Source organism: Bos javanicus, chromosome 7 (assembly GCF_032452875.1).
Source record: "Bos javanicus breed banteng chromosome 7, ARS-OSU_banteng_1.0, whole genome shotgun sequence".
NCBI lineage: Eukaryota > Metazoa > Chordata > Mammalia > Artiodactyla > Bovidae > Bos > Bos javanicus.
The window spans coordinates 19301869-19314155 of NC_083874.1; the positions used below are offsets into that span (position 1 = coordinate 19301869).

Genomic DNA, 12287 nt, shown 5'->3' on the forward strand with positions numbered 1-12287 from the left:
CCACACACGTACACACACACACTGGTACATGTGCACACCCATACACCATGCTTATATACACATGCTTGTACACACACAGGCCCTTGCACATGTGAGAACACAAACTGCTACATACACACTCATGCACACACCATACCCATGTACACATATTCAGGCACACACACACACACATTCTCCCTCCTCTCTCTCTCTCTCTCTCTCTCTCTCCGGGCCCCTAATAGCACCCTGGCTGGTCCCTTCCGACCCTAGCATCTCGTTTCCCAAATGGGCTTCTAAGTACCTCTCCAGGGAGCAGAGTAGCCTCCTCCAGGGAGGTGCTCTGTGCACACTGTGCTTGGAAACCAGAGCAAAGCTAGGAGTGAAGGCAGATGTCAGTGGGCTCTGGGGTCACCCTGGGGCTATGGCCTCCTCTCCTCCAAAATCAGACCACCCCTAACAGAGGGCCGTGGCTGCTGACCATGGAGAGATGTGCAAGGAACTTTCCCAGGCCACCATGTGGGAAGGAAACCAAACCAAACCTCTGTACCTTTTTCTTCCGTCCTGGAAGGGGGCCCCGCCGTGGGGCCCGGACAACAGCTTTCTTCTCAGGGGTGAAGTCCTGGGTGGAGAGGAGGGAGCTGGACATGGGGCCCACAGGCAGCAGGCCCACACGCGGCCCCGCCCGAGCATCCCTCCCCTGTGCTCTCGCTCTAGCCACCTGCTCACCTGGTCACTGGTCTTCTCTGACTCGGAGGAGCTTTCTGAGTTCTCCTCCTCAGATGGAGACATGCTGGCTTGATCCAGGTCGCTGGAGGCCTTTCGGGTTCGTTTTGAGACCGACATCTAAAAGGGGAGCAGCCCAAATGGATCAGCAACTGAGAAAGGTCTTGTGCTTGATGAAGTACCCACAGCCTAAGAAGCTTTCGGAGGGGGAGGAACCCCTTTGAGAATCTGATAAAAACCAGGTATACTGAACCTAGACATTATGCTCAGTGAGAGAAGCCAGTCACAGAAGACAAATACGACCCGATTCCACTCATGAAAAATTCCTAAAGGACTTAAACACACAGAGACCTGGCAGAAAGACACAGACCATCCCCCTCCCTGCCCCTGCCAACCATGGGGAAAGGAACACCAAAAATGAGCTAGGGTGCTGGGTAACAATGAAAGAGGCTGTCTAAGTGTCTCCCTAGTATGGGGGAAAAGGAACTGTAATAATGACATTCACTTAACGCAAAGATAAAAGCAAAAAATAAAACCTGAATACATGTTAACCTACAAATTCTGGTTTCTCTCTAAGGGGTAGGATGGGAGGAGAACATTTGACGTATTTCTGTTAACTCCTCCAACAACTGTCAACAGAAACAACTGAGACTTGTAAAAAACAGTGCCACGCGGAGAAGCCAAAGGTCCAATACTCTTAACAATACGTTGGTCAGAATTCATCCATATCAGAGATTACTTCTCAACCACTGAAAACTGAACCTTCAAGTAATAGTTAAGGACAAGGAAATGATTGTCTATTAGGTGGAAAACCAGCAAGACACATACTGTGTGCATGATTGCCAGTCTGTGCTTTACACACACATACACACACACACACACACACACTTGATCACACTCGAGAGCGCACAGAAACACAGCAGAATGCTTCCAGTCCTTTGGCACAAAAACCCCCTCAGAGAATTTGGGTGTTTTTCACTCACTGCTTTATGCTTTTCATACCTTTTAATTTATCTACAATGATCATGGTTTATTGTTATAACTGGAACCAAATATTTTTTTAAAAATCATAAAAAAGGGCCTTCCCTGGCAGTCCAGTGGTTAAGACTCTGCACTTCCACCGCAGGAGGCACGGGTTTGATCCCTGGTTGCAGAACTAAGATCCCACATGCTATGTGGCAAGGGCAATAAATAAATAAAAGAATGCCTCCCTCCATCAAAAGAATTTGCTGTTAGATCCTAATCCTTTCACTCTGCACCCGAATACTCAGAAGCAGTCACAAGGCAGAGGAAGGGGTTGGGAGGAAGCAGGAAAGAGAATACATCCAAAAGAATTTCAAACTCACGTCCATGCAAAACTTGTACGTGAATGAATGTTCACAGCTGTGTTATCTGTGATGGTTCCCCCACTGGAAACATCCCAAATGGCCAGAAACAGATGATGGATAAACAATTGTGGTCCCTCCACACCTGGGAGCATCTCTCAGCCATGCAAAGGAGAGAAGCCCTGGCATTCGTTACCATGTGGATGGACTCTTAGAACACAATGCTCAGTGAGAGAAGCAGACACAGGACACACAGGGTGTGATTCCACTGATGGAAACGTCCAGAACAGGCAGATCCACAGACACACACAGTGGGGTCGTGGTTACTAGGGGCTGTGGGTAGGGACATGGGGGACTGCCAAAGGGGATGGGCTTTCTTTTGGGGGTGATGGAAAGTTCTGGAACTGACAGAGGTGACGCTGCCACAACTTTGTGAATGTACTAAAAACCACAAGAAGGAAAGGCCGGGGAGGGAGAGTAGGCGGCCAGATGGGGCCTCTGAGGAAGAGGAAGGGCCCAGCCCCCACAGGACAGGCATGCCCCGTCCCTACCTTCAAGGCCACAGCCTTCCGCTTGAGGCCGCTGTTGTCGCTGCTCTTGTCAGAGTCAGAGTCGCTCTCCATCCTGTCACCGGTGGCTGCAGCGGTCACAGCTGTGACGGCCATGACCCCCCGGTCCTCATCATCCTCGCTGCCACCTGCCCTGTCTGCTTCAGCGGCCTCGCTGTCGGAGGAGCTCACCGGCTGGGGAGTGGGGGACAGAGACAGCAGGTCACCACAGAGCTTGTCGCACAGATGCACCCACAGGCTGGGTCTCGAGTATCAGGATCCGGTCTGCTTGCTCTCCAAATGAGGGAACTGAGGCCCAGGGAGCTCCAAGGGCTAAGGCAGAGGGCAAGATGGACCCATGAGTGCTGGGCACTGCGGGATCTGAGGGCAAACCCTGGGCCAGTGACTTAAGCCTCTGGGCCTCAGTTCCCACATCTGAGCAGTGGGGACAAGACTGCTTTGGTCTCACAGGGCTGTGGTCGGGTGAGACAGAGTGGCGTACTTAGGCCAATGCCCAGACTGGTAGGAGGTCCATGGAGGTCTGACTTTTGTAAAAAGTATTATTATTCCAAGTACTGAGGAGGAGGCCGACCTAGGACAGGACCTCTGAGTGTGAACTTCAAGGCACTCCTATTTCTGTTTTACCCAAAACATCAGTTCAGGCAGTAACAGCCAAGGAAACAGCAAACACAGCCAGCACTGCCCCTATGCTCAGTGAGTGCTGGGCTCGTCTGTGAGCAGAGGCCAGGTGCCAGGCACTGTGCCAGGTGGATGGTACCACCCAGAGAACAGGGTGTGGGCCCTGCCCCCGGGGAGCTTACAATCCAGTGGGAGACCAGCCATGGCCATTTCAAGAGACCCTTTCAACACTGCTGGTGGGAATGTAAACTGGTGCAGCCCACTATGGGAAACAGTAAGGAGGATCCTCAAAAAAACTAAAAATAGAGTTGCCATATGATCTAGCAATCCCACTCCTGGGCTTATATCAAGAGGAAATTATAATTCGAAAATATACATGTGCCCCAATGTTCACTGCAGCACTATTCACAACAATAACCAAGACGTGGAAAACAACCTGTCCATTGACAGATGAGTGGATAACCATGTGGCATATGTATACAAAGGAATACTACTGAGCCATAAAAAGAAGGAAATAATGCTATTTGCAGCAAGATGGATAAACCTAGAGATGATCACACTAAGTGAAGCAAGTCAGGAAAAAAAGACAAGTACTGTATGATATTGCTTATATGTGAAATCCATAAAATGGTGCAAAGGAACTTATTTATAAAAGAGAAATATAATCACAGATGTTAAAAATGGACTTACGATAATCATGGGGGAGGGGAAGAGGAGGGATAAATTGGAAGACTGTGGCTGACATGTACACACTGCTATATATAAAAGAGGCAACTAATGAAGGCCTACTGCACAGCACAGCGAACTCTACACAACACTCTATAATGACTTACATGGGAAAAGAATCTAAAAGAGGAGATACATGTGTATGTATAACCGATTCACTTTTCTGTACACCTGAAACACAACACTGTGAGTCAAATATACTCCAATAAAAACTTTTTTAAAATAATGAAATATGACACAAATGAACACACCTATGAAACAGAAACAGACTCACAGGCATAGAGAACAGGCTTGTTTGTCCAGGGGTGGGGGGATGAGAGAGGATTGGGAGGCTGGGATTACAGATGCAAACTACTATATATAGAATGGATTAATAACAAGGTCTTACTGGACTTCCCTGGCAATCCAGTGGTTAGGACTCCATGCTTCCCCTGCAGGGGTCATGGGTTCAATCCCTGGTCAGGGATCTAAGATCCCACATGCCTCAAACAAAACAGCATACCAACAACAATAAGGTCCTACTGTATAGCACAGGCATGAATGAAGTGCTCCTTAGGAACCAAAGAGGTGGGTGTGGCTGGGGTGCAGGGAAGAGAAGAAAGTGGCAGGAGAGGGGGCTTCCCTGGTGCTCCAGTGCCTAAGACTCCGAGCTCCCAATGCAGGGGGCCCAGGCTCGATCCCTGGTCAGGGAACTAGCCCCATATGCAACAACTAAAGATCCCACATGCCAAAATGCAGATTGAAGATCCCATGTGTGGCAACTAAGACCCAATGCAGCCAAATAAGTATTACAAAAAAAAAAAAAAGAACATTGGGGGAAAAAACTAAAAAAGGCCACATTTCCTCGGTGTCATTACAGTCAGGGGCCACGCTAGTTGAGAAAAAAGCAAGAAGTGAAAGAGTATGAGGGTGTGTGTGTGTGGTGGAGGCTCCAGGGTGATGGGAAACACCATAGAAGCTAGGAGTTGGAGCCAGAAGCAGTGAGGGTGTGCAGCTGGGTGGCCAGAGGAAGGTGGAGGGCCCAGGTCAGGGCTGGACAGAGGCTGGTCAGTCTCCGGGCCTGCCTGCCTTGCCAGGACCCCACCCACCTTGCACTGGCCAGAAAAGCATTTCAGCCTAGGAGACGTGAGGCCTGGGTTTGAGTCCCAGCACAGCACGAACCGGCTAGTGGGACAGGTCCCTTCACCTCCTCTTCTGCCAGGTCACAAAGAGGTATCAACTGGGATCCTAGGTCAGTGGTTCTCAGCCAGGGGTGATTCTATCCCCTGGGGGGCATCTAGCAATGTCTAGAGACATTCAGATTATCAAGATGGGGGGGGGGTCCCTAGCATCAAGTGGATGGGACCAGAGATGCTGCTCCATAGCCCACAGTACCCAGGATGCCCCACAGGGTGACTGGTTGCAAAAGTGTAAAAGCCCCTGGTCCCAGTCTCACATTCTAGCTAGGTCCCTCTGGGCAGTCAAGTGAATGCTCCAGGCTTCAGTGTGCTCAGCTGTAAAGTGCAGAAAAGGCTGCCAACCTCCCACCCCCACAGCCCACCTCAGCTGGGACACAGCTAGAACCACTCTGAGACACTGTTTCCTACTTCCTGGCTTGGGGGGGGGACGTGGGAACAGGTCCAGCCGCACGCTCCTGCTGGAAGCACACCAAGTGAAGGCTATCAAAAAGAATGAAGCTGTTCTCTGCATGACAAGGGGGACCAGTCGTGGGGAATAAAGCCAAGTGGAGCATTCAGTTCAGTTCAGTTGCTCAGTCATGTCCGACTCTTTGGGACCCCATGAATCGCAGCACGTCAGGCCTCCCTGTCCATCACCAACTCCTGGAGTTCACTCAGACTCACGTCCATCGAGTCAGTGATGCCATCCAGCCATCTCATCCTCTGTCGTCCCCTTCTCCTCTTGCCCCCAATCCCTCCCAGCATCAAAGTCTTTTCCAATGAGTCAACTCTTCGCATGAGGTGGCCAAAGTACTGGAGTTTCAGCTTTAGCATAATTCCGTCCACAGAAATCCCAGGGCTGATCTCCTTCAGAATGGACTGGTTGGATCTCCTTGCAGTCCAAGGGACTCTCAAGAGTCTTCTCCAACACCACAGTTCAAAAGCATCAATTCTTCGGCACTCAGCCTTCTTCACAGTCCAACTCTCACATCCATACATGACCACAGGAAAAACCATAGCCTTGACTAGACGAACAAAGTAATGTCTCTGCTTTTGAATATGCTATCTAGGTTGGTCATAACTTTCCTTCCAAGGAGTGAGCGTCTTTTAATCTCATGGCTGCAGTCACCATCTGTAGTGATTTTGGAGCACAGAAAAATAAAGTCTGACACTGTTTCCACTGTTTCCCCATCTATTTCCCATGAAGTGGTGGGACCGGATGCCATGATCTTCGTTTTCTGAATGTTGAGCTTTAAACTAACTTTTTCACTCTCCTCTTTCATCAAGAGGCTTTTGAGTTCCTCTTCACTTTCTGCATAAGGGTGGTGTCATCTGCATATCTGAAGTTATTGATATTTCTCCCGGCAATCTTGATTCCAGCTTGTGCTTCTTCCAGTCCAGTGTTTCTCATGATGTACTCTGCATAGAAGTTAAATAAGCAGGGTGACAATATACAGCCTTGACGTACTCCTTTTCCTATTTGCAACCAGTCTGTTGTTCCACGTCCAGTTCTAACTGTTGCTTCCTGACCTGCATACAGATTTCTCAAGAGGCAGGTCAGGTGGTCTGGTATTCCATCTCTTTCAGAATTTTCCACAGTTGATTGTGATCCACAGAGTCAAAGGCTTTGGCATAGTCAATAAAGCAGAAATAGATGTTTTTCTGGAACTCTCTTGCTTTTTCCATGAGGGTTTCCAAAAAGGCAGCTATGCGGGGTGTTAAGTGAACAGAGAATTTTCGAAGGAAACACAAGACACTGGAGGCTTGGGCTACCTTAAGAAGAAAGGGAGACAGAGCGGCCGCCCTTTTGCACTTTTCAGTCTTGTACAGGAGTCTGTACTCCCACCTGAAATGTAAAAATAAACTAAAAACATATAGGATGAAAAGACAGACTGCTGGGGCACCCTCAAAAAGCAGCACTTTCAGAAGACTGCTGTGGATGGGCCCCGGGAGAAGTGACAATGAGGGAGGCGAAATGCCTCGAGGTGCCCAGGCCTCAGCCCTAAATCACCACACCTAAACCTCTCGGGGTGGGGCCCTAGGATCCATGTTTTGAAACCAATGTTTGCTTTGGAAGCACTGACAGGTCCGAGAACCAGACAGCAGTAATATGTTACAGCAACTTCTCAACTTGGGGAGTCTGTGCGGAGATGACTGAGTATCAGAGCCACACTGTTTTCGCGTTTCATTTCCTCGAGGGCAGGCATCAATCTATTCTGTACTTTACAGGCTGTGGGTGTATAATAAATACTAAACGGTGCGATGATTCACCAGGAGGCGAGAAGCTTAAGACAAGACGAACTAGAACTTGGGTTGGGGCCAGAAAAGGATCTTGTCAACTACCTTAAAGGATGTCCAACCCCTTTACCCAAGTTGGGAACGTGCAAAGCCCGGAGAAAGGCTGGCACCAACACAAGGGGAACATCCATCTCCCAGACTCTTCGCAGGAGGCGCAAGTAAGACAGCACACACATGCAGGAAGGGTGGGCCTGCCAAACCTTCAGCAGAGGAGAGATCCGCTGAATGGACTCCTGAGCTCTGGACAGTGAGCTCCCAGAAGACAGGAGGTGTGTTGGTTTCACCTGGGATTCCTGATCCCCAGCCTAGTGCGTGGCCCTCACGCCCCAGGGGTCTGTCTATACAAGAGGGCGGGCCAGGTTGGTGGGTGGACAGAGCCACAGGAGAGGTGCATGAAGACCATCTCGAGACCTTGTGTTTTCAAGCAGGACCAGATGCTGCAGAGCTACACAGACCTTCATTCACAGAAACCAGAAAGATCCTCTGACTCCCGTTTCCCTGCCCACAGACCACGCCGAATGTCCATTTCTTCCCTAACAGCTGAGCTCTGAGCCCTGCAGTCAATTTGCTTAGTCTCTCGGCCAACCTGCAGCCCACAACTCCTGAGGCCAGGCCACCCTGACACCCCCTCTGCATCACAACCCCAAACACCCAGAGCGAGGCACCCATCCCCCACTTCATCCTCAGCTTCCCATGGCTTTTTTTTGGTTTTTTTTGAACAAATTTAACTTCAGCTTCTCTAAATTCCCTTTTTCCCCTGAATGTTCAGATGGTAATCTGGCACTCAGATGTTGTCTCTGTGACTCTTAGGGTTTCTTTCCCACCTCAGCAAGTGTTCTCATTACACCCTTTTCCCATGTCTGAAAACCTGGCAGTAAGGGGGGAAGGAAACGGTGTTATTGAAAGAAAAATATTTTTTTCCTTAGAAAACAAAAGGTTTCTTAGGAGCTCTCACAACACTGCTATACATTCAGGTTAATTCTAGAGCTGTGGGTCTGGGGGGAAGCAGGGTGGGACCCTGCACCCCTCCACCTGACTCAGGGGACAGTTGGCAAGGCATGCAGATATGTTTGGTTGGCACAACTGGGTAAAGGAGAAGCTACTGGCATCAAGAGGGTGACGGGCTGTGGAGGCATCCCCCTCCCCAACAGTACCCAGGGCAGCCCCCTCCTACAGAAAGCGACTGGGCCCCCAAATGTCAGCGGTGCCCAGTGGGAGGAGCCCTGGTCCAGAGGCCGCTCCTTTTTGATGGGACAAGCTAAGACGACCTCTGGTCCCCCATGCGTGAGTGCCCGCTGCCCTCTCCTGCACGGACTCACCAGAGGCGCGCTAAGACCACCTCTGGTTCCAGGTGCGCGCGCCTGCAGCCTCCCCTGCCCCGACTCACCAGAGGTGCGCTAAGACAACCTCTCTTCCCCGGTGCACCTGTGCCCGCCCCCGCCCCCGCCCCGACTCACCAAAGGCGCGCTAAGACCACCTCTGTTTCCGGGTGCGCCCGCGTGCCCACCACCTCCCCAGGCAAGGACTCACTAGAGGTGCGCTGTAGCTGGCGTGGGGGTTGTTCTGGATCTCCCACAGGCCCTCATTGAAGCCTTTCCTCTTGTTGGGCTTCCCGTACTTGTCTTTACACTTGTCGTAGGGGAACAGGTCCTTGGGTCCCAGGAAGGCTCTGGAGAAAGGAAACGCAGGGCCGGGCCCTGTGAGCCAGGCCACCTTGGAGGCACCAGGTGGCAAGAAGCCGCCCCCAGCGGGGGACACTTACGTTTCGTGTGTACCAAAGAAGAAGATGGGGTACTTGTTGGGTGGGGGCTTCACGGCACCGTCGGCGATGTCATCGATCTGTAGGAAGAGGCCAGTGAGGGGCCTGCTAGGGGGTTGGGAGCTGTTTCATCCAGTGACCCAGGAAACCCGTTAAGAAATCGGCTGTTACTTGGAGAGAAGCATGATGGGTGGAGGGGCCCTTTCAGGGAGGAAGACGCATCACCTTCTAATTAGGCCTCTGCCTTCTTCTGAGCAGCGCTTCCCGCCCCCCAACCACTGCATACCTGTGTCGTCGTCGTCCCCCCGCCCCCGCCCGCCCCCCCGCTTTCCCCAAGGTAGGTGTTTCACCTGGGCAAAACCAAAAGCTCTAAGCAGCCAGGAGGTGGGGCCAAGCCCTGCTTCTGTGAACTCCCAGGACCCTCCCACGGGACCCCCTCCCGCAAAGAGGCGATCGGTGATCCGGCTCCCAGAGGCTGCAGCTGGCAGCTCCAAGGAGGCAGAGGGTGGGGGGTGGGCTGCAGGAGACAGGCCCCGAGCATCCAGGAAGTCCCACCCTCTCCCTGCAGGCCCATGGGCTCCAGCAGTTGTCAGTCATCTCCCCACAGGAGGCTAGCAGCCCCTTCCCTTCCAATCAGGTGCTTGGAAGCTCTCTGGGCTTCGAGAGCTAGCAGAGGCGGGAGGGGGCAGAGGAGAGGGAGAAGCTGGTACTCTGGGAGGAAGGGAAGTGTCGGTAAAGTTTCATCACTCTGGTGCCCCCAAGAAAGTAAGCCCCAGCAAATCAGGTTAGAATGGGTTCTCTGGTCCTCAATAATTCCTTCCTGTCCTCTTCACAGTCTGGGGGCAGTTGGAACCTTCCCTGTCCTCTACCCCAAACGTCCTTCCTCAGTTCTCTGGGCTACTCTTCGAAGTCCTTGGGGCCCAGATGTCCATCGCAAGCATCACCAAACTGCATCACCCTGAAGACCAGCTGGCCAGGGCTTCCAGGCCTGCTTCTGCTCTGACCTCACCCAGGACCTGCCTCTGAGCCTGAAGCCCAGACATCCTGGCAGCAGCACCACCAGCTGTGGACCACTCTCAGCGCTGCCTGGTTAGTGGTCCTTGAGCCCACTCTTGGCATCTTATGGTGGCCTCTCTGCAATCAAACCCCCAGCCCTGGGCAATGCCCTTCTGCTTACTTCCACCCAGAGGCAGGCAGAGTTTGGCAGGAAGCAAGGCTGGAGTCTCCAGGCATCCCAGAGTATCTCCCAGGCCACTCCTGAGCTCCTCCTGTTCCTGACGAAACTTCAGCTTCATCCTTCACCTGCTTCCCCCTCCAAACTCCTTCAGTCCTACAGTGCATATTCCACCAACTCCGGTCCTGGGGTGACTTTGACTCGGGGATGACAACCACCTCTGGACCTCTCCTCCACACCGGGCTGCCCCACACACAGTGCCTGAAACTTCACTCTGGAAATCTGGGACTCCTGCCCAAGACTCCGTCAGACCTGGGCCCTTCGAATCACCTCTGGATATCAGCTTCCTCCAAAGGGGATCCCCAGAATCCTCTCAGCCCAACCCCCTCCTCTAGCACTCTCTTTCCAGCCTGAGTACCAGAGGCTGGTCTCTGATTCAGGCCTCTCTCTATCCCAAGCCCTCCTCCCCACCCCGTACCCCCTACTCCATGCCCCAAACAGACTCCTCCACCAGGGTCTGGCAGGGGTTTCCTCCCAGGGCACAAGTGCCGAGGTCCCCCAAACAAGTCTTACTCCAATCTCTGGTCTCTGATGCCTCATATTTTCAAATCAAGTCCCCCACAGCTCCAGCGACTTTGTAAACACAAGCCCCCAGCCCTATCTCCAAGCACCAGGCCTCCTGAGCACGTCTCAACCTTGACCTTCAGCTCTTCTCCCTTACTGGAACCCTTATCCCTAGACCCCTTCACACATTTCTCCAGGAGCCCCCTCAGAACTTGGCTTCTTGTTGTCCCCTCAAAGATATCCTTCTCTCTGGGATACCTCCTTCCCTTAGTTTGGGCTCTCTCCTCAAATCCCAAATTCCTCAGCTCCCTTCACCGCCTTCAAACTTGAACTCTGGTCCGTCAGCCCCAGGTCCCTCAACAACCATGTCCCTAGGCTCTGGGACCCCAAGAGCGAGTACCCCAGGTTCAGGACACTCCACATCCCCGGAGCTAGGGTTCCTCAGGCCCAAGTTCCCCCCACAGCCCAAGCGGGCGAATTCTTCCAAGTCCAGGACGCTCACACCTCCGAGCTCAGGTTCGCCCACAACCACTGCGCAAGGGTCCTACAGGCTGGGGACCCCCACACCTCGAGGCAAGCGGATCCCCCAGGCTCAGGTCCCCCCAAACTCCGGGCGCGCGGGTTCCTCAGGCCCAGAGCCCCCCAGACCTCCAGTGTGCAAGTCTTTCAGGCCGTGGCCCCTACTGCCCCACCCCCCACCCCCACTCTCCGTCGACTGGCCCATATCCCTCGCGGCCTCACCCGGGCCGGCCAGTGCGGGTAGCCCTTCATCTTGGCGAACACCAGGTCCCCGGGCTTGAAGGCGTGCGGCATACTGGCGGCGGGAGGCCCAGGCCGCGGAAAGCGGCAGCAGCGGCAGCGGCTGCGGCTGAGGCGGCGGCAGCGGGAGGCAAAGCCGGGGGCGGGAGCAGGGCGTCGAGGGGGCGGGGGCGGTGGCCGGGGTAGCGGGTCGGAGCGTGTTTATTGGCCAGCGCCCCGCAGGAAGTCCCGCCTTCCAGTCGTCACGGGCGGGCGACGACGTCGCTCAGAACCACGTGCGGGGATAGAGGCACAACGGGACCAATGAGAAGAGGGGTTGGAGCAGAGCAAGTTAACGGGATTGGATAACGGGTAGATCCAAGGGGGCGTGACCAAGATGCCTAATGGGTGGGGAAGGAGGTTATGGGAGGTGAAAGAGGAAAGGTGGGTGGAGGGAAACAGGGGCTCTCAAAGAGTGAAGAGGCGGGCAGCCAGGGCAGAGGGGCGGGCCATAGACCGCCATGGGAGGCGGGACCTTAAGTAGGAAACATGCCATTGGATAGTACAGGAAAGAAGACCCAATCACTGTAGGGGGCGCGTCGTTGATAGCCTCCCGCGCCTCTGAGGGGGGACAGAATATGGAGTTAAAGGCCATTG

At 53.1% G+C, this 12287-nt stretch overlaps 1 protein-coding gene across 3 annotated transcripts in view; it reads right to left on the reverse strand.

Moving 5' to 3' along the window:
• HDGFL2 (HDGF like 2) overlaps positions 1–11826 on the reverse strand; it is a 17313-nt gene extending 5487 nt beyond the window's left edge. Inside the window, exons 1-6 of one of the 3 annotated variants that reach the window (XM_061422602.1) lie at positions 11634–11825; positions 9158–9234; positions 8926–9064; positions 2579–2770; positions 706–822; positions 527–598 (exon numbers count right to left, since the gene is read on the reverse strand). In XM_061422602.1, the coding sequence (XP_061278586.1) occupies positions 527–598; positions 706–822; positions 2579–2770; positions 8926–9064; positions 9158–9234; positions 11634–11705 (669 nt within the window). In that variant the 5' untranslated portion in view covers positions 11706–11825. Of the gene's footprint in view, positions 1–526; positions 599–705; positions 823–2578; positions 2771–8925; positions 9065–9157; positions 9235–9504; positions 9654–11633 lie in introns of those variants that run through there. The other 2 variants (XM_061422604.1, XM_061422603.1) reach the window with 2 other exon arrangements.
• Between the last annotated feature and the right edge of the window lie 461 nt (positions 11827–12287).